The following is a 27,064-nucleotide window of genomic DNA, read 5'->3' as shown; positions in this document are numbered from 1 at the left end:
TCCGAGATGTGATTTGTTGTGATGTGTTGCATTACATGATGGCATGAGAATTTAAATGTTGTTTTTCATTATTCTGCTCACTGGGCTCTAGTAGCTCACCCCTTTTTCCTAATCCCCCAGGATTGCAGGTACGGACTAGACAGAGCAGTCAAGGAGAGTAAAGTCATGTATTTGTAATAGATAGAATGTGGACATGACGAATTGTAGAATGATGTAATGTAACAGTACAGTATGGATATGTAATGTAATGATGTTTAAGGATGTTAGGAGTGTGCTTGACCATAGTATGTTGTAATCCCTTTTTTTGATACATGATCTTAATGTTTATTGATGATTATGTTTAACCAACTCAATACATGTTATGCCACCCATTGGGGGCATTGTTGAGGTCCCACAGAGGGATCAATGTTTATAGTTATGTTTATGTTCAGTACATGTACAGGTTGAGTTGGTGTATGAGAAATGATGAAAGAAAAGTTTTAATTTTTATGTATATTGTTGATCATGTATGGGATTAAACAGGTTCACAGGATGTATGTCAGGCTTGCTACGGGTCCCGGCGGCCTTAAGCCGACCTGGATCCTAGCGCCGGTAGCGGTCCGATTTTTGGATCGTTACAGAATGGTATCAGAGCCCTAGGTTCATATGGTCGGACCTAGAGTGTCGGGCTCATAGATGTTATAGAAGGTCAAGCACAATAGGAAGATCATGTCCACTAGGATAGGATGTGGAGTCCTGTCTTGTTTGACAATGTGAAATGCCATGATTTTATACATGTGCATTAATGCTATGATATGAATGATATGTATGTGATGAGGGTTCATGTGTGCCCACATGAACCATATGATGCTAATGTTTGCTTGTTATGTGCTGCCTTTCAGAAAACAGGATGAGGGAAACTCGTCGATCTGCACGATTGACTGGAGTACCACCTGAGGATGAGGGCACGAGCGCCCGTCCTCCTGCATTGCCTAGGGCAATGTCATGTAGATCAAGCAAAGAAAGAGTGTCAAGGGACCCTAGAAGGTCTTTTGATGCTAGCAGAAGGGGGACAGATAGAGGAGGAAGTTCTTCAGATATGAGGAGGAAGTTCTTCAGATATGAGGGAGGTTATGGAAGAGGACCAGAGGAGGGATGGGAATCTGGATGTTAGCATGACGGAAGAAGGGACAGGGGAGTCTCAGGGAGGCGCTCAGGCCTCGGGGTATGGTTTTCCACCCCATTATCCACCCTTCCCACAGGGTTCAGGGTATCCGATGGGAGGCACATCGGATTACTCCAGCTTTAGCCCCTACCCTACCTACATGCCCTATCCACTTTTCTATCCACCTCACCCCCAGTACCCAGCTTATCCACCCTCACCCTTTTATCCTCACCCGGCAAACCCCACCTCGGGGAATGCTGCACCCCCACCTCCACCACCTACAAAACCAGCAGCCCCAGTTACTCAACCTTCTAGACCTAGCTCAGCTAGTGGGAGCAAGGTCAAGATGACCGACTACATGAAACTGGGTGCTCCTCAGTATGAAAAAGGGGATGACCCATTTGTGTATCTTGAAAGGGTTAAGGTGATCACAGATGAGATTGGGGCTGATGACAGTAGAGCCATTCAGATGGCTGGGTTCACACTTAAGTGCAAGAAGGCACGAGAGTAGTTCAAGAATTATGTGAACCCGAGAGTAGACAACATGTCTTGGGAGGAGTTTGCAAACGAGTTTGCAGGATGGGCTTTCCCAGATAGTTCAAGGGAGCTGAAGATGATAGAGTTTGAGCAGTTGAGGCAGACTGATGAGATGGGTGTAGAGGAGTTCACAGACAGATTCTTGGAGCTGTTGCCATTTGCAGGGCAAAATCTTGACTCGGACCAGAAAAGGTCAAGGAGGTATATCATGAAACTCCACTCCAGATATTCCTCCTTGATCCAGTCAGCAGATAGGGAGAGCTTCCATGCCATAGTGGATATGGCCCGGAAAATGGAGGCCAGTGCCATCGTTCAGGGAACAGTCAGACAGTCAGTGGCACAGCCCTCTGGTTCCAAGACCCCAGGCTCTTCTTCTCTGAGTGCAGCAGCTTCAGGTAGTAAAAAGTGGAATAATACCACTAGGAAGCCCAAGAAGAACAAGTTTTGGAACAAGGTCAAGTCTAGTCTGGGACTAAGGAGTGGCTCGAGCTCTGGTGCGGATAATGCAGTTTGTGCAAAGTGTAGTAGGCTACACAGGGGAGTTTGCCGGGCTGTGACAGCAGCCTGCTTCAGATGCGGGCAAGAGGGACACATGGCTCGGGAGTGTCCTAGGGCAGCTTTTGGAGCACAGTCTCAGCAGACAGCTTCTGGTAGTGTGGCTCAGCCAGCAGCTCCAGCCGTGACTCAGGCCAGTGGCAGAGGCAGAGGGAGAGGGGCAGCCTCTTCTTCAGCGGGTTTCAGAGGTGAAGGTCCATCAGCCCCAGCACGGATCTTCACGATGACTCAACAGGAGGCAGATGCATCTAACACCGTGGTGGCAGGTAACTTAGTCATTAGTTGTTCAGATGTGTATGCCTTGATGGACCCTGGTGCATCTCATTCTTTTATTGCTCCGAGAGCCGTTCAGAGGTTGGGGTTGATGATCTCTGAGTTAGAGTGTCCTCTCTGGGTCAGTGGACCCAAGTGTGATCCATCAGTGGCATAGTCAGTCTGCCAGTGCAGTCCAGTCTTTGTTGAGGGAAGATGCCTTTTTGCCGACCTTGTGGTTCTAGACTTGACAGGTTTTGACGTCATTCTAGGGATGGACTGGTTATCTACCCATGGTGCTACCTTGGACTGCAGGGACAAGGTAGTCAGGTTCCGAGGTTAGGATGGGTCAGAGGTTGTCTTCAGGGGAGATAGGAGAGGTACACCTAGAGGTCTAATATCAGCTCTTCAGGCTCGTAGGTTGCTTAGGAAGGGATGTCAGGGGTATTTGGCTCATGTGAGAGAGCTTAGCAGTCAGGTTAGAGAGCCCGCCTCGGTGCCAGTGGTTAGAGAGTTTTTAGATGTGTTCCCAGACGAGCTGCCAGGTTTACCACCTGCTAGGGAGATAGAGTTCGAGATAGAACTGATGCCTGGAACCCGACCGATCTCTATCCCTCCCTACAGGATGGCTCCAGCGGAGTTGAAAGAGTTGAAAGAGTAGTTGCAAGAGCTGGTAGAAAAGGGCTTCATCCGACCGAGCACCTCACCTTGGGGTGCACCAGTCTTGTTTGTGAGAAAGAAGGATGGATCCCTTAGACTTTGTATCGACTACAGGCAGTTGAACAAAGTCACTACCAAGAATAAGTACCCGTTGCCTAGGATCGATGATCTATTTGACCAGCTAGCCGGAGCAGGTTGTTTCTCCAAAATAGATCTGAGATCGGGGTACCATCAGCTAAGGATAAGGGAAGAAGATGTGCCAAAGACAGCTTTCAGGACTAGATATGGGCATTTTGAGTTCCTTGTAATGCCGTTCGGGTTAACCAACGCCCCTGCAGCATTCATGGATCTCATGAACAGAGTGTTTAGCCAATACCTGGATCACTTTGTTATTGTCTTCATAGATGATATCTTAGTGTATTCCAGGAATGCAGAGGAGCATGCCCATCATCTGAGGTTGGTTCTGCAGACCTTAAGGGAGTATGGCTTGTATGCCAAGTTCTTCAAGTGTGAGTTCTGGCTGAGGAGCATCTCATTCTTGGGGCATGTAGTGTCAGAGAATGGAATAGAGGTGGACCCCAAGAAGGTAGAAGCTGTGGCTAACTGGCCTAGACCCACTTCAGTGACGGAGATCAGGAGTTTCTTGGGTTTAGCAGGTTACTACAGGAGGTTCGTCCAGGACTTCTCAAAAGTTGCAGCTCCTCTGACCAGACTAACCAGGAAGAATCAGAAGTTTGTGTGGACCGACCAGTGCGAGGAGAGTTTGGAAGAGCTTAAGAAGAGGTTGACTTCAGTACCAGTGTTAGCTCTGCCATCTAGTGATGAGGACTTTACAGTCTTCTGTGATGCGTCCCGTGTGGGACTGGGTTGTGTACTAATACAGAATGAGAGGGTGATTGCTTATGCTTCTAGGCAGCTGAAGAAGCATGAGTTGAATTACCCCACACATGACCTTGAGATGGCAGCAGTAATCTTTGCACTCAAGATGTGGAGGCACTACCTCTATGGGGTAAAATGTGAGATCTTTACAGATCATAAGAGCCTGCAGTACATCCTGAGTCAAAGAGATTTGAACTTGAGACAGAGAAGGTGGGTAGAGCTGCTGAGTGACTATGATTGCAAGATTCAGTATCATCCGGGTAAGGCGAATGTTGTGGCAGACGCCCTAAGCCGGAAGTCACTAGGCAGTTTATCCCACATCACGGCTGAGAGGAGACCAGTGGTGAAGGAGTTTTATAAGCTTATTGATGAAGGTTGTAATATCCGGCTAGACTCCGGTATCGGAATTCCTACCGTCCGGTGGAATCTCGGATGTCGGAAGCCTCTAGTAGGGTAGAAACATGTTTTCATAAAATGTTTTAAGGTATTTCATGATTTTAAGTAAAAAGAAAATGAGTTTTTGCATGAAAACAACCGAGGAGGAAAATCCAGGTTCGGCCGCCGAACCTCAAGTTCGGCCGCCGAACATGCATGCGTTGCGGGTGTGCTTTAGGCCCCCGAAAGCATAAGTGAGAGAAGTCCAGGTTCGGCCGCCGAACCTCAAGTTCGGCCGTCGAACCTCAAGTTCGGCCGCCGAACATGGCATGCATGCGGAGGCACATTCGGCCCCCGAACGTGGTCTGGCCAGCCACTATAAAAGGGTCCCTTAGCCGAAAACGGGCGAGCTTTTTCCCCATTTTCGGCCAAGGTGAGCTCCCCGCCGTCCCTCACCAATCTTTGATGTTCTTCCTCTAAATCTTTCAAGATTTTCATTTGTTTTAACTTTGTTTTGAAGATTTAAGCTTTTGAGCAAAGTTTTGGAGCTTGGAGGTTCAAGAACCCAATCTCTCCCAACTCCGAGTTTTAGGTCGTCTCTCTTGATCTTCAAGAGGTAAGAGCCGATCTTAAGCTCATTGCATGTTTTAAGTAAATTTTAAGTAGATCTATGGGTTAGAATGCATGTTTAGGTTATGGTTATGTTTATGGGTATAAATGTATGTTCATGAACAATGTGGATGCTTGTTGTGTTGTAGATGGGGTTTATGATGGTTTGAGGTCCCTAGGAACATGTATGCTTGTGTTTGTGTGTTGTAGAATAGGTTTGATGCATGTTTGGTAGGTTTGGAGGCGAAATGTGCAAAGGGAGCTAAGTTTCTGCCCTTTGGCAGAAACCAGGTTTGGCAGCCGAAGGACTTTCGGCCGCCGAACATGGCTGGGGAAGCAGCCTTTCGGCTGTCGAAGCCTGCCCCCGAAAGGAGACTTTCGTCTCTGTCTGGCAGTTTCGGCCGCCAAAAGTGCCGCCGAACATGCATGAGTTTCGTCTCTGTCTGGGAGTTTCGGCCGCCGAAGGTGCCGCCGAACCTGCTTGACTTTCGGCTCTGGAGGGACTTTCAGCCGCCGAACCTGCCGCCGAAAGTGCCCTGTTCAGGCCTCCTTTGCATGTTTTTCTATGGTTGTTTCATGATGTTTTAGGGGGTTTTTGGGGAGTAGTTTATAGTTATGTTCTAGTATGTTTGGTCCCTCATTTGAGTCCACCTGTGTAGGTTCGGACCCGAGGAACCGAGGACCCCAGCAGTGAGTTCAGCTGCTTCGGTGTTGTCAGAGTCAGCCAGAGGTGAGTGGAATCAAACTTAATCTTTTAAATTGAGAAATTAAATGTTTTATCATGTTTCATGCATCATGATTATGCAATAGGATGATTGCATTAGTTTTCACGAATATGCCGCATTGCATCGATTGTTGATGATGTGGGTGAATGTTGGATGACCCAATTAGTCCATGACAGGAAGACAGGACCCCATTCTACGGCCTGGCACATAGTAAGGAAAGACCAGGACCCCATTCTACGGCCTGGCACATAGTAAGGAAAGACCAGGACCCCATTCTACGGCCTGGCACGGTTATGGGACTCGAAGACCAGGAGCCCAGAGGAGGCCCTGGGATAATGGTAAGTAATGTATGTTATGACAGGAAGACCAGGACCCCATGCTACGGCCTGGCACAGAGTTAGCTTGGACTAATTGGTGACAAGTTCACCCAACCCTTATGTGAATTGTCTGTGTTATGATGCATTTCATTGAAGCATAGTGTTAATATGTTTTATAGTTCTACTCACTGGGCTTTTAGCTCACCCCTCTCCCTTTTACCCCCAGGATTTGCAGGTACAGGATAAAAGAGGAGGTCGGTTAGAGTAAAGCTTGTTTATGTAATAGGTAGAATGTGGACATGACAAATCGTAGAACGATGTAATGTAAAAGTACAATATTGTTATGTAAGGATGTTTATGGATATTAGCGGTGTGCTTGACCATAGAATGCTGTTATCCCTTTTAATTCATGATCATGGATTTTTATGTCGTTTATGTAAACCAACTCAACTTATGTTATGTCACCCATTGGGGGCACTGATGAGATCCCACAGAGGGATCAATGTTATGTTAATGTATATGCTCAGGTTGAGTTTGGTTGATGTGTATGGAAAGAAAAGTTTTAATTTTTATGTATGTTGTTGATCATGTATGGGATTATACAGTATTACAGGTTATATGTCAGGCTTGCTACGGGTCCCGGTGGCCTTAAGCCGATCTGGATCCTAGCGCCGGTAGCGGTCCGATTTTCGGGTCGTTACAAAGGTCTACAGTTGGAGTTGTCTAGTACAGGTGCTTTAGTGGCCCAGATGAGAGTGACACCTGTGTTTCTGGAGCAAGTGGCTCAGAAACAGCATGAGGACCCAGAGTTAGTGAAGATTGCCAGGACTGTTCAGTCAGGCAAGGACAGTGAGTTCAGATTTGACAGCAAGGGGATCCTCCGCTATGGGAGTCGACTTTGTGTACCAGATGACATAGGGCTAAAGGGAGACATTATGAGAGAGGCTCATAATGCAAGATACAGCGTTCACCCCGGAGCCACCAAGATGTATCAAGATCTGAAGAAAGTTTATTGGTGGCCAGCGATGAAGAAAGAAGTGGCACATTTTGTGTCAGCCTGCGAAGTGTGTCAGAGGGTGAAGCTGGAACATCAGAAGCCGGCTGGAATGCTTAACCCGCTACCTATTCCAGAGTGGAAATGGGAGAATATAGCTATGGACTTCGTAGTGGGGTTACCGGCGACGTCCAACAGATTGGACTCCATATGGGTGATTATGGACAGACTCACCAAATCTGCTCACTTCATCCCTGTCAGGAGTGGCTATTCTGTGGACAAGTTGGCGCAGGTGTATGTTGGTGAGATCGTCAGGCTGCATGGGGTTCCTGTTTCAATCGTGTCCGATAGAGGACCCCAGTTCACCTCTAGGTTTTGGCGGAGTCTGCAGAATGCCATGGGTACCAGGTTGGATTTTAGCACTGCTTTCCATCCACAGACGGACGGACAATCAGAGAGGACCATCCAGACAATAGAGGATATGCTTAGAATGTGTGTGCTGGACTTTGGCGGTTCTTGGAGGCAGCATCTACCTTTGGTGGAGTTTGCCTACAATAACAGCCATCATGCTAGCATCGGGATGGCTCCATATGAAGCTTTGTATGGGAGGAAGTGCAGATCACCTGTTTGCTGGGAAGAGGTTGGAGAAAAGGCCTTGGCAGGGCCTGAGCTAATTGAGATTACCAGCAGGGTGGTACCCATAATCAGAGAAAGAATCAAGACTGCTGCAAGCAGACATAAGAGTTATACAGACATCCGCAGAAGGCAGGTAGAGTTTCAGGAGGGAGATCTGGTATTGCTCAAGGTGTCCCCTATGAAAGGAGTGGTTCGTTTTGGGAAGAAAGGTAAACTAGCCCCACGATACATCGAACCCTTTGAAATCTTGCAAAAGATTGGAAATGTATCGTACAAGCTGGATTTACCTGCTTCAATGGAAAGAATCCATCCGGTTTTTCATGTTTCCATGTTGAGAAAGTTCGTGTCAGATCCGGGCAAGGTTCTTAGTAAGCCTGATGTGGAGATCCAAGAAGATCTCACCTATGTTGAGCAGCCAGTGCGGATCATAGACACCCAAATTAGGAAGCTGAGAAACAAGGAAATCCCGATGGTGAAAGTCCTTTGGAACCACCACAATATGGAAGAATGCACTTGGGAGACAAGGGAGTCCATGCTCCAGCAATACCCTTATCTTTTCTGAGGTTAGTTTCTTATGAGTTTTATGTGCTTTGTATGTATGATATGTGTATGCCATGCTATGTGCTAGTTGAGGAACATTCGGGGACGAATGTTCTTAAGGGGGGGAGAATGTAATACCCGGCTAGACTCCGGTATTGGAATTCCTACCGTCCGGTGGAATCTCAGATGTCAGAAGCCTCTAGTAGGGTAGAAACATGTTTTCTTAAAATGTTTTTATGTATTTCATGATTTTAAGTAAAAATGAAATGAGTTTTTTCATGAAAACAACCTTGGAGGAAAACCCAGGTTCGGCCGCCGAACATGCAGGCATTTCGGGTGTGCCTTAGGCCCCCGAAAGCGTAAGTGAGGAAAGTCCAGGTTCGGCCGCCGAACATGGCATACATGCGGAGGCACGTTCGGCCCCCGAACGCGGCTTGGCCAGCCACTATAAAAGTGTCCCTTAGCCGAAAATGGGCGAGTTTTTCTCCCCATTGTCGGCCAAGGTGAGCTCTCCGCTGTTCCTCACCAATCTTTGAGTTCTTCCTTCAAATCTTTCATGATTTTCACAAGTTTTCATCTTGTTTTGAAGATTTTCAAGTTTTGAGCAAGTTTTGAGCTTGGGGACCCAAGGAAGTTGAAAATCTCCCATCTCTAAGATTAGGTCGTCTCTCTCTCGATCTTCAAGAGGTAAGAGCCGATCTTAAGCTCATTTCATGTTTTAAGTAAGTTTCATGAAGATCTATGGAGTAGAAATGCATGTGTAGGGTTTTATGAGTTTTTGGGTTTATGTTGGTTTATAGGCAATGTATGTTGGATTTGTGTTGTTTGATGTGTTGTAGATGGGGTTTAAGATAGTTTGAAGCCCCTAGGAGCTTGTATGCTTGAGTATGTGTGTTGTAGAATAGGATTATGCATGTTTTTAAGGTTTGGGAGGCATTGGAGGCAAGAGGAGCCAAGTTTCTGCCCTAAGGGAGAAACCAGGTTTGGCAGCCGAAGGAACTTTCGACCGCTGAACATGCTTGTGGAAGCAGCCTTCGGCTGCCGAAGCTTGCCCCCGAAAGGAGACTTTTGTCTCTGTCTGGGAGTTTCGGCCGCCGAAAGTGCCGCCGAACATACATGAGTTTCGCCTCTGTCTGGGAGTTTCGGCCGTCGAAGGTGCCGCCGAACCTGCCTGACTTTCGGCTCTAGAGGGATTTTTGGCCGCCAAACCTGCCGCCGAAAGTGCCCTGTTCAGCCTTCCTTTGCATGTTTTTGCATGCTTGTTTTGAGGTGTTTTAGGAGGTTTTTGGGGGATGTTTTTTAGAGTTATGTTCTAGTTGTTTGGTTCCTCATTTGAGTCCACCTGTGTAGGTTCGGACCCGAGGAACTGAGGACCCCAATAGTGAGTTAGTTGCATCAGTCTTTGTCAGAGCTAGCTGAGGTGAGTAGAATAAACCTTTACGATTTAAAACAAATAAATTATAAAGTTTTTAGCATGTTCATGCATCATGAATGCCATGTGATGAATTAGGTTGTTTGCATTAGCATTCACGAATATGTTGCATTGCATTTATGATGTTGATGTGGATTGGTTATTGGATGATCCTTTAGTCCTCATATGGTATGATGATATTACGGCATGATATGGTATGGAAGTCCAGGTTGTACCCATTCTACGTCCCTGGCACTATGTAAGAGAAAGTCCAGGTTGTACCCATTCTACGTCCCTGACACATTGGAATGTTATGATATGTTATGTTAAGAGAAAGACCAGTTGTACCCATTCTACGTCCCGGCACTTTGGAATGTAGAGGACTATTGGTGACAATACCATCCGAGATGTGATTTGTTGTGATGTGTTGCATTACATGATGGCATGAGAATTTAAATGTTGTTTTTCATTATTCTGCTCACTGGGCTCTAGTAGCTCACCCCTTTTCCCTAATCCCCCAGGATTGCAGGTACGGGCTAGACAGAGCAGTCAAGGAGAGTAAAGTCATGTATTTGTAATAGATAGAATGTGGACATGACGAATTGTAGAATGATGTAATGTAACAGTACAGTATGGATATGTAATGTAATGATGTTTAAGGATGTTAGGAGTGTGCTTGACCATAGTATGTTGTAATCCCTTTTTTTGATACATGATCTTAATGTTTATTGATGATTATGTTTAACCAACTCAATACATGTTATGCCACCCATTGGGGGCATTGTTGAGGTCCCACAGAGGGATTAATGTTTATAGTTATGTTTATGTTCAGTGCATGTACAGGTTGAGTTGGTGTATGAGAAATGATGAAAGAAAAGTTTTAATTTTTATGTATATTGTTGATCATGTATGGGATTAAACAGGTTCACAGGATGTATGTCAGGCTTGCTACGGGTCCCGGCGGCCTTAAGTCAACCTGGATCCTAGCGCTGGTAGTAGTCCGATTTTCGGGTCGTTACAGTGTTTACATTGATGGAAAATCACGACGAGTTGATGTAAGTTACTTTTTGCTTATTTAATGTTATCACATTATTTTTCTAATTGTTATGTTATCATTAGTTGTGTATGATTCATTAAATGTTTATTATGTTTTCTTTTTTTTACTTAGGGAGCTTATTTGAGTGCAATTGCTGAAAATGTGAATGACAATTGTGAGAGTTAGTCTGCTTTTAATTTGAATAAGTGGATTGAAATTTCTGGAAGTAGCAAAGGAAGAGTTTATGGTTTTGGATCCTCTGATATTGCAAAATCAGGAACTCCAACTACATCTTTCTCATGCACATCAGCTCATCCTGGAGGACCTTCTCAAACTATGTTTTCTTTAGAGGAGGTTGAACAAATATTAGAGAAAAACCGGATCAAAATGAAACAAGACATGGAGCAAATGCAAGAGCAAATGCGAGTGCAGATAGAAAAACAAACAAAAGATCAGATGAAATCATTGAAGAACAAAAATAGATCTTCACCGCATAACACAACTACAAATTCAGATGGTTCAACAAATTCATAGATTACTTTTAAATTTTATGAATATTGTTAAATATTATGGATTTATTTTAAATTTTATGAACATTGTAAAATATTATGAATTTATTTTAAATTTTATGAATATTGTTAAATATTATGGATTTATTTTAAATTTTATGAATATTGTTAAGTATTATGAAATATTTGATTTATATTCAATATGATTCTTAATTATAAATTATTTGATTATACAAGGAATATCTAAATAAAAGCAAGAATTTTTTTTTGTGATCGAATTTTAACAGACTAGCGACGGATTCAAGAGAATATTTATTAGGGAAAATTACTTTGTAGTCCCTCAGGTTTAACGTAATTAACACTTCTGTCCCTCTATTTTGGCGACCCAACACTTAAGTCCCTCACTTTCTCTTCCGTCCAATTTCGCAGTCCTTCCGTTCAAAATAGCCGTTTGGGACACGTGAATTGACAAAATTAACCCTCTTCTTCTTCTTCTTCTTCTTCTTCTTCTTCTTCTTCTTCCTACCCAGCAACTTCTTCTTCTTCTTCTTCTTCTTTCTTCTTCTTCTTCTTCTTCTTCTTCTTCTTCTTTCTTCTTCTTCTTCCTCCTACCCAGCAACTTTTTCTTCTTCTTCTTCTTCTTCCTACCCAGCAAATCTTTCTTCTTCTTCTTCTTCTTCTTCTTCTTCTTCTTCCTACCCAGCAACTTTTTCTTCTTCTTCCTACCCAGCAACTTCTTCTTCTTCTTCTTCTTCTTCTTCTTCTTCTTCTTCTTCTTCTTCTTCTTCTTCTTCTTCTTCTTCTTCAACGGGAGAAAGCATGAAAGAGAAAAAAAAAAAGGAATTTCACATTAAGAGAAGGGTATTTCTGGAAAAAATTATCACCTCTCACTTTTGACTCTTTGACCAAACGGTTTAAATGAACGGAAGGACTATGAAATTGGACGGAAGAGAAAGTGAGGGACTTAAGTGTTGGGTCGCCAAAATAGAGGGACAGAAGTGTTAAACGTTAAACCTGAGGGACTAAGAAGTAATTTTCCCTATTTATTAAAATGTCTTAATATTTCCGACGAATTTTCGACGGAAAATTTCCGTTGCTAATTATTTCTGACAGATTAGCGACGGATTGTTATAAGATGAATTTAGATATTTCGACGGATTTAGCGACGAAAAAACTCGTCGCTAAAATTTTCCGACGGAATTACCTGTCAGAAAATCTGTCGGAAATCCGTCGCTAATATTTCCGACGGAAGCCCGACCCGTCGGAAAAAATTAGCGACATGACTTTAAGCGACGGATTTGAGTCCGTCAGAAATCCATCGCTGAAAGTTTTAGCGACAGATTTTTTACTATCAGCGACGGAAGAATCCGTCGCTGATAGTCTTTTTTTTGTAATGACCGTGAAAATTATAAGAATTTGATTAAATCAATTATCTTTTTCATTTTCATGTTAAAAAACGTGATAACTGAAAATTAAATTTTTTAGGTTATTTATTTTAAAATTAAAAATCATATTAAAATTAGTATGTAAATATATGAAAAATCTTTTTTTTTCTTGCATGTAATTTATGAATGACTCGCTGCCCTTGTTTTTTTTTTTTTCTCAGAAGATAAACTTTTCATTAGAGTAAGCAATATAAGCTCAAAAATAAAGATTAGAGATTACAATATCTAAGCTTAAACTAACACAGCAAAAAACTAAAGTCTTTAGGCTCAGAAAAGAGCCAAGACTGATGAATAAAAGAAACCTTAGAGACTCGTATAAAGAGACTTGACTCGACACATAGACTCGGTTCATCTCCTTAGCAGTGCTACTCCAGTTGCTAGAAGGTTGTCCACTAAGATCGCCATCGGACTGTCTACCAAACCCTCCTTCAACAACAAGCCAAACCAAGCCAAGTAACATACTGAAGCATTAGCTTGTCTCACCACCTAAGCATAGACACACCTCCCGTCACAGTTGTGGTTGAAACCTGAACCACAAATGATGGTCCTTTACTTGCTTGGATCCTTGCTCAAATGCATGAAGAAGTTCTGAGTATTGCCTTTGGTGTTACATTCACATATAAACAGTGGAACGCTCTCCAAGAGCAGTTCTTACTAGCTAGTGCTGAAAGAGAAGCTCATTTAAAGAGTCTTCTCATGATAACGTCAAAGGGCTCCCTAACCATTGATGAGTATCATTGTCGTTTTAAACATGTCTGTGATAACTTGGCTGCAATAAACAAGCCTCTATTTGATCTGGACATGGTCTCTCAATTCTCTCGAGGACTTGAAGCAAAATATAAAATTTTTCACACATCCAAGCTTACCAAGCCACCATATCCAACCTTACAAGAACTCCTTCTCGCACTCCAAAGCTATGAATAGAGCATGGAAGCTCTTCATGAAGAAGAAATAAGTAATGTGGATCAAAACCAAGCCTTCTTTGTCTAACATGAAAGAGGCCGAAATTCAAAAAGGAATCATGGAAATGGTTTCTCATCCCGTGGTTAAGGATTTCACTCTACTGGATGTGGCTCTTAATAACATTGTCAAGCTCAAGGTAATGCTTCGTTTCAATAGAATCATAGTAACCACAACAACATCCAAGGAATTGGTCATCCGCAAGCTAGTAATAATGCTACAAACTCTGCTTTTAAATGACCTAGTATAACTTGTCAAATTTGTAGAAATGCTAATCACACTGCTCTAGACTGTTTTTATCGTTATGACTACTCTCATCAATCTAAAGACATTTCTAAAACTCTTGTTGTTGAAAATGTTAATGAATCTAATGGTACAAGTTTTTATGTTGACTCTGGAGCTATTCCTTGTATGACCAATGATCCAGGTAAATTAATTTCTGCTCATCCTTATGTAGGTATATGGTACATGTTGATAATAGAGATTAATTATCTATATCACATATTGGTAATGTATGCTTACAAACTAACGATAATACCCTACATTTAAATGATATTCTAGTTATTCCATAATTAACAAAAAAATCTACTTTCAGTAAACAAATATACATCTGACCATCATTGCATGATTAAATTCTCATCTATTAATTTTATTATTAAGAATCACAGAGGCAAGATATTAGCAAAAGGAACTAAGTGATAACTTCAACTTCTCTATGCATTGGATGGAGATGCTCATCAAGCTTTAAATATGATCCATCAAAATGATAAATCTGCAAACATATGGCATGAACACTTAGAATATGTTAATTTAAAATCTCTAATTGTTATGAAAAAAGAACTTCTTGATATTAATAATTGGACATTAAGTCCACGTGTTTGTGCCAGTTGCCAAATGGGTAAGAGTTGCAAACTTTCTTTCTCTAGTTCTCATAAATTATCTTAATTTTCTTTATTTAAAATTTACAGTAATTTGTGGGATCCTCCCTCAATTGAATTTTTTCAACATTTCAAATATTATGTCTTACTTATAAATGATCATTCACAATAGGCTTAGATCTATCATTTCAAGCGTAAATCTGACTTTTATGATTTTTTTCTAAAATTTCAAAAGCCGGTGGAAAATCAATTTGATAAAAAAAATTAAAATATTTATATATGATGATGGTGATTAGTACCCCTTTACTAAAATTTTAAATTATCTCTCAGATCATGGTATTCAACTGAAAGTCTCATGTCCTGGAACACCATAACAAAATGGTGTCGTTTGAGTGAAAGCACCATCATATAATTGAAACAACTCTTATTATGATATTACATGCTAACATTCCTAGGCACTTATGGGTTGATGTGTATCTTGTAGCCATTTACTTGATTAATAGATTATCATCTATAACTTTTGCAAATAAGAGTCCTTACCAATGTTTGTGTGGAAGAACACCTTCATATGAAGGCATGAAAGTAATTGATTGTCGCTGTTTTCCAGCCTTAAGACATTCCACTCAAAGCAAGTTCTTAAAGAAAATGTATTCTTGTGTATTCATCGGTTACAATCCTCAACATAAAGGATATTAATGCCTAGAATCTTTTGCTAAACGAGTTTTCATATCTCGCTATATTTTTCATAAAAGATACTTCCCTTTCAAATATGGTCATAACACAAAAAATTTCAATACATCTTTGAGTATGGTTGACTTTCCTGACCTTGATAAATGGTTGCCAGTACCAAAACATGACTCCTCTATTGCTGTCAATAAATATATTACTGACACCTTACCTTATTCTCATATATTATTTCTGATACTCCTACATCTCAAAATATTCCTCCTCAAGATGTTAATGAACTCTCATCTCTTGCTAACTCCACAACACCTTCTTCCTCAAATGACATGTTATCGCCTCTAAGAGCAACACATTTCACTCCAATTGCCACTATCTCACCTTAAAATGCTACATTTCTATCGTTCTCCACCTTCAAATAAAATAATAAAAATGACTCTCATACTAACATGACTAACTTGATTTTAATGGTCTCCCTGGAAATCTTATAGTCATACTACCTTGGCCTCCTCTGACATCACCACAACCAACTCATTTAATGATCACTCGATGAATGGCATAAGCTAATCACACTCTCATGTTGCGAGACCTTTCTCACACCCTCACTGCCATTCAAGCTCCTAAAACTTGGCGATCTGCCATGAAAGAAGAATGCTAGGTAAATACTATAAAGGAAGAACTTGTTTCCCTTCACTCAAATCACACTTGGACCCTTTTTCCACAACCTTTTGATGCAAATGTGGTCGGCTCAAAATGGATCTTTCTTATCAAATATAAAGAAGGGTGGATTAAGTACTGGAAGGGTGGATTAATTACTGGATATGTGATGCAAAGGGATTGCTCTTCAGCGGCAGCAGCTCCAGCCATATTGCCTCTTTGGTTTGTGTCAATTGGAGACTCGGTTGGTGTTGAAGATGAGGTCTTTTTAGTGTGCAGAGGGGATTGGGCAGATGGTTGAGAGGCTTCCGAATTGGCTTGTTTTTGCAACTTAGTTTCTTTTCTCAATCTTTTTGCAGTCTTTTTGCAGTCTTCTTGATTTCTGAATCAAACTGAATTCTGCTATTTTCAAATTTGATCATAAAAATAAAAATAAACTGTTAAAGGTCCCCAACAATGGTGTCAAAATTTAACGGGTGTCGAATCCCTCAATTAAAATTTGCTTCCCTTTTCTTAATTTAATAAGAACTTGTAGGTAGGGTAAGTGAGTATCGATGCTACAGAGACCTTTACCTCTATTTAATTTAGATGACTAGTTTAAATAGAAGAGTAGTTTAATACAAAAAGTGAGAAGAAGAGAGTTTTTTATGAAATTGGTTTTTTTTGCCTTGGGCAAACCAAAAATACTTAAAAGAAAAATAAACAATGCAATTAAATTTGAGAAACAAATAATTAATTAATAATTCAGCTGAAGGTAATCAAATTAAAGTGTTTTGCAGTTGATAGAAAAATAATTTATTTTATTATCTATTATTTGGTTATAGTGGTTAAACACGTGAATCCCACCAATTCTTTCTTATAATTAAATTAATTCGCTCCGTGCTTAAATTAATTCCTAGTTAAATAATAACCCCAACATGCGTATAGATTTAATTAGTTAACTGCTTTAAGAGAGAAGAACTCAAATTTGATCAATAAAAACACGCGTTTTATTTAAATCAAATCTATTAATTCCTTAACATAAACTATATGTTAATTGCTACTTGTTATTAACCCAATTATACAATTACGAATTTAATTGGATTAGTTAGCAATATGTTGTCTTTCCAAGAAATTCAATGGGTCCCTTGAATTTTCAAGAAAAAAAACAATGGAGGTGGTGTTTCTCGATTCAGAAATTAACAGAAAATGTAGATAAGATGAAAAGAATTGACGCATATAATCTCACAACTTGGATAAAATCTCAATTTAAATTAACTTTCAACTGAAAATAATTGTTTAGTCTCTAAAGGGCATAATAAAAGTGCAAAAGCTAAAGAAAAGAAGAAGAAAAGAAGAAGATGGAGAAGAAGAGAGGAGGGCGGTGGCAAGAGAGGAGAGGAGGAAGAGAGAGAAAAATATGTGATATCTAGATTTAATTCTACGAGCCTTTATATACGAAAAAAAAAGATAAAATTTAATAATTTAAAATAAATTTTACTACTTCTATCTTATCCCTATCCTAATCTGATTGTATTTGATCTAACTTGAAATTGATCTTATCTTTGTATAGGTGGCAAAATCAGGCTGAGGTGGCAATTTTTGAAATCTAGAGCTGTCCATAGCCTTGGGCTATAACCTTCCAGTCCGAAAATCTTCCAATTCAGTCTCTTTTCATTCATTTTCCTAACTTTCGCTCAAAAACCTGTCCAAAATCAAATTTCAAGTAAAAATTAATTATTTATATCAAAATTATTGCAAAATCATGGAATTTAATAAGAAAAAAATAGTGAGTTTTGCAACTCATCATCCGAGACACTCATAACATACATTTTATAAATAATGTTGGCACCTCAAATACAATAATAAAAATGTTGTCAACCTGAGAGCAATATTGGCATTTTGAGCTCTACAATGACAATATTAGCCCAATAACAAATAAAATTATATTGGTTATACATATATATATATATATAGCTACCCAAAGGGTGACCATTCATATACGCTCCAAAGTCTATATATATATCTCAAGCGTTGTCCTAAAGACAATATAAATATAAGTTGAACAGGTATTTATTCAGTTATGATAATAAATTTCTTTCTATTTATTGAATAATATAAATTTACCATTATCTATTCCTATTTTTCTTTTATAAAATATCACGTATAGATATAAATTTAATAAAATCCTAATATTATAAATTTATCCACTCAACGGTACTAAAGACAAAATAAGGTCTAGGTAGCTGGAACACCCCTAATACCTAGAACAAAGATTAGATCATCTCCTAAAATTATAGAAAGTTATAATGCATTAAGAAAAGAAATTTAAATCTTAGAATATAAATGTGGAATGTGAAATGCATGATTAATTTCCAAATATTCTAACAAAAATTTCAGCAGCATTTCAATATAATCTAGACTTCCCCCAAAGTTTTACAAACTCAGCAACACTCAATATTCATCACAAATAATTCAAAATGCCCATTTGAGCCTTCAACTACATATTATAAAAATTTCACCATTATCCATTTATCTATATTCTTCCATTCTAACCATATATTTTATTTCCTTCAATATATCCACTTAACTTCTCTTCTAATATTAAATTTCAATTTTTTCAATATTAATATACAACCCAATAATTATCATAGATCCAAAATTACTTAATACATGCTCTTAGTTCTAACAATACAATAACTATTTAAGAAAATAAATTCCTAATCCCTAATACTAGGTGAAATCCTCCTTCTAATATCTCTCTCTTACAATAATTAACATCTTATTATAATAAAAATAAATCATCGAACAAAACTCCTAAATAAAGAATAATCAACCCATAAATCAATATTTAATTCTCCATAATTTCAAATTATAAAAATTTCTTTGTAATATACTAAAAAGATACATAAAATTTAAAAAATCTATAAAGAAAATGAGAAAAATTTACGGATTAAAATTTGATGTCTAAGAGAGAGAAAAATAAATTTTAGATTAAAATTTGTTATTAAAAAAAACTAAAACAGAAATTGCTTTGAGATTTTGGTTTAGATTGAAGTATTAAAATGGAAAATGAAGAGAAGAATTATATATATATAATATGAAAGGGGGACACTTTTGCTCTGGTTTCAGGAGCTCTCCCGAAAATAGAGCAATAAGATTTGGATTTAAAATCCTCATTTTTCTTAAATAATGTGGGACTTACTTTTTGTGTTTTTTTTTTTTATCCTATCGACAAGGGTTTTATAATTTCAATTAGAAAAGTATTCTGAATTCTGAATTTAGAGAGTACTAGGAAAAACTGAACAAGAGGAGAATAAGTCATTAATTTATGGAGGAGATTTTGCAGTGAAAATCTGAAAAGATAACTTGTCAATTTAAATCATGGATCTATTTAATTATACTTTTTATGTTTTATTTTCTTAATTTTATTATTTTTATAATTATAAATGTATGTAAACAAGTAAATTTTTTTATTATAGAATTTGAGAAGTAACACTTTAATTATATGAAATTTTAATTGTTTTTATTCAATAAATTTAAAATTATATTATTTAATTCAATTTTATATGAATTTAATACTTATTTTGTTTGGTCCCCATTTTGCATTGATGTAATATATTACTTAAAGAACTGAAGCTGAAGATTTATATAGAACAAATATAAATTGGAGCTTTTTATGTTTTTGTTATTTAAAAAAAATTAATTTGCTTTTTAGGATTTGAAAGAATATATTATCACAGGTGCCTCATTATTTTTTTTTTTAATTAAAAACAAAATTTACTGGGAATAAAGCTTTGTTAATTTTAAGCATGTTGCGCAGGCTTGATTTTTAAAAAAATAGTTTATTTTATTTTTTAATTTTTATATTATAGGTATATATTTATATTATATTAATTTAATAATATTATTTATAATATAATTTTCTATAATAATAAATATTTTTAATTATTTTTCATAATATATTTTATTATTTTTAATATATTAATATAGTAATACTGTAATTAAATAATACTAATTATAAATTTATTATAAATAATTATTATATTTTTTTTAAAATTTTATTCACATTAAATAAAAAATTATTAAAAAAATATAAAAATAATATAAAAAAATATTTCAAATATTTACCATTAAACATATTGCAAGTACTATTTAATTTTATTACTATAAAATTAAGATATAAAATATAATAAAATATTATTTATTATAAAATTTATATTATAAATATTTTATCACGTTAGTTTGAAATTATTCAAAAAAATATCTAAAAGTTGATAATAAAATAAACTGTATATAAAATATTTAGAATTATGAAATTTTTAGATTATTTATAATTTACCAAAAATAAATAAATATATATATATATATTTAAAATTATATATAAAAATTAGGTTTACTTTTTATTATTATATTTTTTATCGTCGTATACGTTTAATTCCAATATAATTAATATTAATTTTATAAAATTGTAATTAAACAGTATCAAGTAATATTTTTTATTTAAATATTAATAATATAGTTAAATATGTTTTATAATATATATAATATAAAATTAAAATATTTTTCTATTAGCAACATTAACCGTTATACAAAATATATTGAATATTATATTATAAATATTAAAGAGTACCGCAAAACGTATAATAAAACTAACTAAATATATTTTATTTATATTTAAAAAGCGGAAAACATGCCTTTTTTTTAATCAATTAACACTCCTATATTTTTTCTAATAATTGTTTATATAATATAAATAAAATTTTATAAAAAAAATATAATAACAGTTTAAAATATTTATAATAAAATATTTTATAATAAAATATAGAGAATGAATATTAATGTTATATACGATCATCCAAGATAAGCCGTAATCTGTCACTACGTAATAAATATATGTGGTAAAAATTTAATAAATGGATAACGCAGTCCTAATCATAGAAATAGAAAAGAAAGTCCGTACACCTTAATACCCTATTCATCATCAAAACTCGCTCTTTTTTGGACATGACGAGTCTCGTACAAAGTTACTGTTATCAGACATAATCAACGTATTTTCATTACACTTGTAATCGCGGGATCACCTACTTATTAGTCAGTGATATCCTTATTAAATAACCGACCACATCATCGTTGAATTCTCAAAAAATACTATATTTATCTTCATTTTCTTACAATATAAAAGAAGAAAGATCACATAAATAAAATGACGTTACCCTTCTACACAAATATTCTCAAGTTCTTCATTCATCTCTTTTTTCAAATTATTAACTTGAGCGTCGAGTGACTATTGTGAATACTCATTACCTCACTTTCTATGCTTTACATAATTAGTCAATTACAACACTGCTCCATTTAACTACATCATCATGTTTTAACAATATCAAATAGTAATTCAGCTTTAGAAAAATTGAATTTACAAGTTTTGCTTTTAGGATTAAATGAATTTGGAAACTTTCTATAAATACAACAATCGTATATATAATAATTGTATTATAGCCACTGATTATGGTAAGATTTGTAATTTAATACTATAATCAATAGCTAACATACAATTGTTATAATATAATAGTTATATGAAATAATTTTTTTTTTTAAGTATTATTTGATCAATCTCTGTTGGGATGTATTTTTCCTTTTTAATAATGACTTGTGTATCAAGATAACTAATAAATACTTGATTTTAATTATAAGTTAATGCTGATTATGCACTTAAACATGCTTCTATTTCTCTCTTTTAATACTATTTTAAGCTTAATTTGATTGTTTTAAAATCTAATTAATTAATTAATTCAATTAGACCAAATTGCAGTTGGGTTTTTTAAAACATTGCTTAATTGGTAAGGATACCGAGAAGATCTTTTAAGAAACCAAAGGAAAGAATTCATTTCATTTTATAAATATGTATTTACATATATAAATTAATTTTTTGAGGAAAATATGAGCTGATACATCTCTTTGCCCCCTTTCATGAAGAGGGCTAATAAATGAATGAATATCTACAGAAAAATTATATTAAAAAAATAATAAATAAATAAACATTATATACTGAGAGAATAGAAGCAATCAAAAGTGTGAAATTTTTCTAATTATTCCCAGAATGACTCTTGACAATTGTAGAGCTTCTTCTAAAGTAGGTTGGTGCACCCCTAAGCCAACTTTGCCCACCAATCATGGCCTTGGTTAAGAAGGGTGCAGCCTCTTCTTTGGACAAGCTCTGTGACCATTCAACCCTCTGAACTCTGTTAGCTCCCGGACCATAGCATTTGTATTCGGCATAGAACACCGTACTGCAACAAACAATAAAAAATTGTCAACTAATAGACAAGCTATTTATAACACGCAGTGAATTCAAGATATAAATATGTGAGTACGATACAATTTTACTATGAATTAACTCGGCTATAATTTTTTATATCAAATCTAAATAGATTTGATCTAGACAAGTTTTTTTCTTTCATTATTTTGGTTGTATATACCTTTGCTTGGTTTGGGAAGCCCAACTATCCCATCCGGCAGGCACTATTGCACTAGACATGTAAGAAAGGGCAAACACCACTGTAGAATAATCACCCCATGGCCTGCCTAGATATGCACTTCCGGTGCCGGTGATCTTGCAACCCAGGAAAGTGAAGCCACTATTCTGAGTTGGTGAGTCTCTGTGTTGAGCTGTTATTGATCCATTGTTTTTGGAAATTGAATGCACATGGCAACTCTGCATGCACAAAATCATTGTCATGTAAATTCATTATATGTATATGTATACTTGTCATGTAAAAATATGAATATGCAAACTCACTTCAAAGATTGAAGCAGCACTGCCACATATGAAATCAGTAGCTCCTTCAATATAGCAATTGCTATAATAGTGTGATCCTGTGTCATCTAAGAGGGTGTCTTGATATGAGAGAATCCTGCAACCATAGAATGCTGCTCTATCTCCTGATACCCTCAGTGCTACAGCTTTATCACCACTCCCATATGTGTTCTGCAGACCACCAAATCACAGCAAGTAAATAACAAAGTATTTTTTTAAAAAGAAAGTAAAATATTTATTTCTGACCCAATAAAAAAAATACCTGGATAGTGAGAAATCGGCCGACAAAATCAGAAGCCAGTACAGAAAACGTTGGAGACTCAAAAATGTTGCCTCCATCGCTCCATGTGATTATGGTGTTTGAAGCCTTTGTGCCACTCAGTGTTATGAAGGGCTTATCAGCGGGCACTACCACCTTTTCTCTGCTTGACCCAACATTAATTACAGGATTAAATCGTGTCAAGTTAATTAATTATTGATTTATTTAGTATTTGCAGAGATAGAAATCAACTAACCTGTAGACTCCTGGCTTCACCGAAATGAAAACCAGCTGAGAGTTATTTGGAGGAACTGAGTCTATTGCGTCTTGTATTTTCTTGAAATCTCCTTTACCAGACTGATCCACCCTGATGAGAACTGCAGTTGACAAGTCTATGGAAGCTGCGGCAGCCATTAACGAACCAAATAAAGCAGTATGAGCTAGAGTCATCGCAATAATATAACCAGAAATCTCCATTGCAGCTGCACCCAGTTGAAAATGTGATTAAAAACTTCTTTTCCTGTGTCTCGAGTGCAGTGCAGAGATATCGATTTCAGTGAAGGTAACGAATAAAAGGTACTTGATATATATAGTGATATATGCCGTTAATGAATTATCATAAGTAACACTCACTCCTTGTTTAGGTCAATGAAAAATGTAGTCTGAAGCCGATTTCTTACTATTGAAGTTGAAAGAAAAAGATGGCTGTCTTAACGTAAGCACATGCAAATCGGGAAGATTAACAAATCAGTTGCCAGCGAGACTAGGCGAACACGTAGTAATCTATTATTTTTTTATAGTAAAGGTGGCCTAAAACATTGTTCAAAATCATATATATATATATATATATAGTATTATCTGATTATTAGAATATTGCTATAATTAAGGTTCATTAATTCTAAAAGAAGTAATATCGGCGGCCGAAATATATTGCCGTAAAATAACAAGCTGAAAATGTATAGTGGTAGTTTAGAACTTCGATTGGCGGCTCATTAGAATATGTAGCAAAACACTGAATTGGTTTTTATTAATGTTACTTATCAAGAATAATCTCCCTAGAATAATGAATGAATATGACCAGATGTCAAGCTTGGAATTAGGGGACGAAAGCAATATTCTATTATTGGGATCAATTGTATTTATATGATTAATTTAAAAAATGATCTGTTACGTTTCATGATTTTTATATTCTAAATATGTTAATTTTATAATAATAAAATGTAATTAATTAAGTTAAACAAATTGCTTTGAGAGGATAATCCTATAAACTTTTGTTAAATATATAATAAGAAATAAACTATTATTAGTGATTTAAATATTGGAGCGATTGTGTTGAGCAATTTATCAATAGGGTAGAATAATAATCACACATGCTACACTAATTATTTGAAAATTTTGTTTTGAAATCTTGAAAATAATTTTATTATTTATTATTAGTCTTGTTGTCTTATATATATGATTGGTTGGTTATTGAGATTTTAATTTTATTTGGCTTATTAACAGAAAATCTTTAAATCCCATTAAATAATGTATAACTTAAAAATTGTACGGTATAATCTTTATCTGAACTATAATGACATATAATTAATATACAAAAGAAATGTTAGAAAGATTGCAGCCCAAGCCACTTCAATTAAGTGACTTGAACTTAAAGTATACTGTGTCCTAAAAACAAGTGGAAAAGAAGTCATAGTGGCAGCTCGATCATTCGGTGCAGTTAAGCATTTGGTTTATTTCTTCATAGTAGCAAGCATACATATGGCAACTCCACTATTCAATTTATGAAATTCAACTAATTCAATTCAAATAAACAATCTTTGTAATACCCGGCTAGAGTCCGGTATCGGAATTCCTACAGTCCGGTGGAATTTCAGATGTCGGAACCCTCTAGAAGGGTAATAGATATGTTTTCTAAAGTGTTTTTAATATATTTTAAGGTTTTAAGTATAAAGAAAATGAGTTTTTGAAAGAAAAGCACCAAGGAAGAATTGCCAGGTTCGGCCGCCGAAAGTGATGTTCGGCCGCCGAACATGCATGACTTTGGAATCACGTTTGGCCGCCGAAGGTGGTCTGGCCAGCCACCTATAAAAGGCCATAGGTCGATGAATGGATGAGATTTTTCTTTCCATTTCCACGGACAGAGGTGAGACCATGATCTTCCTTGGGTGATCTTCATGTTTTCTTCAAATCTTTCAAAGTTTTGATAAGTGTTCATGTTGTTTGAAGCTTTTGAGCTAGTCATCAAAGTTTTGAAGCTTGGAGACTTTGAGAGTGAGTTTCTCCATATCTCCACGTGAGGATCACCTATCCTCTCGATCTTCAGAAGTAAGTGTAGATCCCTAGCTTCTTTCATGTTTTATGAGAGTTTTATGGAGTTTTATGGGTAGAGATGCATGATGAGGTTAAGTAGGGGTTTTGGTTGATTGTTGGTGAAAGCATGTTTATGTGTTGAGTTGTGATGTTTGGTGGGGTTTTTAAGTTAGTTTTGGACCCCTTTGTGCATGTACTTGAGTATATGTTTGCTGTTGAGTTGTGGGTTGCATGTATGAGGAAGTTGGAAGGTTGGTTGCATGAGGCAGAGCAGGGTTCTGCCTTACTGGAGAACCCAGTTTCGGCCGCCGAACATGCTAAGGAGGTGGTTTCGGCTGCCTAAGCTCTCCCCAGAAAGTTTGGACTTTCGGCTCTGGAGGGGGTTTCAGCTGCCGAATGTGCCGCCGAAGGTTGGGGACTTTCGTCTCTGGAAAGGACTTTCGGCAACCGAAGGTGCCGCCGAAAATGCCTGAGTTTCAGCTCTGGAGGGACTTTCAGCCGCCGAACCTGCCGCCGAAAGTGCCCTGTCCAGCCTTCTTTTGCATGTTTTTTTTATTGTTTTAGGATGTTTTAGGGGGTTTTTGGGGAGTTTTATAGAGATGTTCTTGAGTTAGTTTGGTCTCTCATTTGAGTCCACCTGTGTAGGAACGGACCAGAGGAACCGAAGAGATCAGTAGTGAGCATTGTTTCAGAGTCAGTACAGAGTTAACCAGAGGTGAGTGGAACTAAACTTAATCCTTTTAATTGAGAAATCAAATGCTTTTAGCATGTTTCATGCATCATGATTATGCAATAGATTGATTGCATTAGAATTCACTATTATGTGCATTGCATTATTTCTTGTATTTGCGAACGGACATAGAGTTTGTTTCATTAGCCCTCCCAGTAAAGTCCTGAGGAGCCCCATTGAGGGCCGGGCACAGTAAAGTCCTGAGGAGCCCGGAGAGGGCCGGGCACAGAGTACTTTTGTACTATTAATTGTATAATAAAGTCCTGAGGAGCTCCTTCGCGGGCCGGGCACTGAGGGATTTTTTATTCAGTCCGTCCGATATATGATTACTTGTGCTGTGATGCATTCCATGTGAGCATATTTATTAACATGTTTTTATTGTTCTACTCACTGGGCTAGTATAGCTCACCCCTCTCCCTTAACCCCAGTCGTGCAGGATCAGAGTACAGGGAGAGGTCAGCAGAGTACATGAAGAGTAAAGAGTTGTGTAATAGCATAGTGTGAACATGTAATAGTGTAAAGAGATGTTTTAGTATTGTTGTGCTTGACCCATATGTTTTGTAAATCCTTTTTTGTATACATGGTCTGTTTATGTAAATGTGCTTTTATGAGTATGAAACCCAGGCTTAACATATTAAGAGTTTTAACCCGTTTAGAACAATGATGAGAACTCTAGTCAAGGGGTTCTGTAGTACAGAGATAGTGCATGCACAGGTTGAGCCTTGGTACAGAGCAAAGTTTTATATTTTTACAGAAAATGCATGATCATGTATGGGATTTTACAGGTACACAGAGAGTATAGCAGGCTTGCTACGGGTCCCGGCGACCTTATGTCGATCTGGATCCTAACGCCGGTAGCGGTCCAGTTTCCGGGTCGTTACAATCTTGATTAGGTGGTTATATGGAATTAAATATTTTATTCGATTTATATAATTTTTTTGTTGATTTTTATTAGTTAACTGATAAATAATTATTTTATATTCAATTACACATTTTACATTGTAAATTTATCATTTCTTTTTAAGTTTTTTATTTAGTTTGAATACAATACTAATTAAATTTTTTATTTTATTATTATTAATTCTCCATTCAAATATTTTATTTTTATTTTTTAATTTTTAAAAATTTAAAAATTAACCATATTTTTATATCTGCAGTATATTTTGCAG

At 37.0% G+C, this 27,064-nt stretch overlaps 1 protein-coding gene and 1 long non-coding RNA gene across 2 annotated transcripts; one reads left to right on the top strand and one right to left on the bottom strand.

The window, feature by feature from the left end:
* The first annotated feature begins 10,656 nt into the window (after positions 1-10,656).
* Positions 10,657-11,167, top strand: LOC122725073. Its single transcript, XR_006352460.1, has 3 exons — positions 10,657-10,689; positions 10,803-10,845; positions 10,948-11,167. It is a non-coding gene; the product is annotated as an uncharacterized LOC122725073 (long non-coding RNA).
* A 10,487-nt stretch (positions 11,168-21,654) lies between these two features.
* On the bottom strand, positions 21,655-23,368 carry LOC110625618 (putative pectinesterase 11). The gene is made up of 5 exons (XM_021771252.2): positions 23,112-23,368; positions 22,859-23,018; positions 22,579-22,767; positions 22,259-22,494; positions 21,655-22,069 (listed from the first exon to the last, which is right to left on the bottom strand). The coding sequence occupies exons 1-5, from the start codon at positions 23,330-23,332 to the stop codon at positions 21,865-21,867; spliced, it is 1,011 nt and encodes a 336-aa protein (XP_021626944.2). The 5' UTR covers positions 23,333-23,368; the 3' UTR covers positions 21,655-21,864.
* Positions 23,369-27,064: the final 3,696 nt, after the last annotated feature.

The sequence above is a fragment of the Manihot esculenta genome, chromosome 11 (genome assembly GCF_001659605.2).
Source record: "Manihot esculenta cultivar AM560-2 chromosome 11, M.esculenta_v8, whole genome shotgun sequence".
NCBI classification, from domain to species: Eukaryota; Viridiplantae; Streptophyta; class Magnoliopsida; order Malpighiales; family Euphorbiaceae; genus Manihot; species Manihot esculenta.
This window is presented reverse-complemented; position numbering and strand designations above follow the sequence as displayed.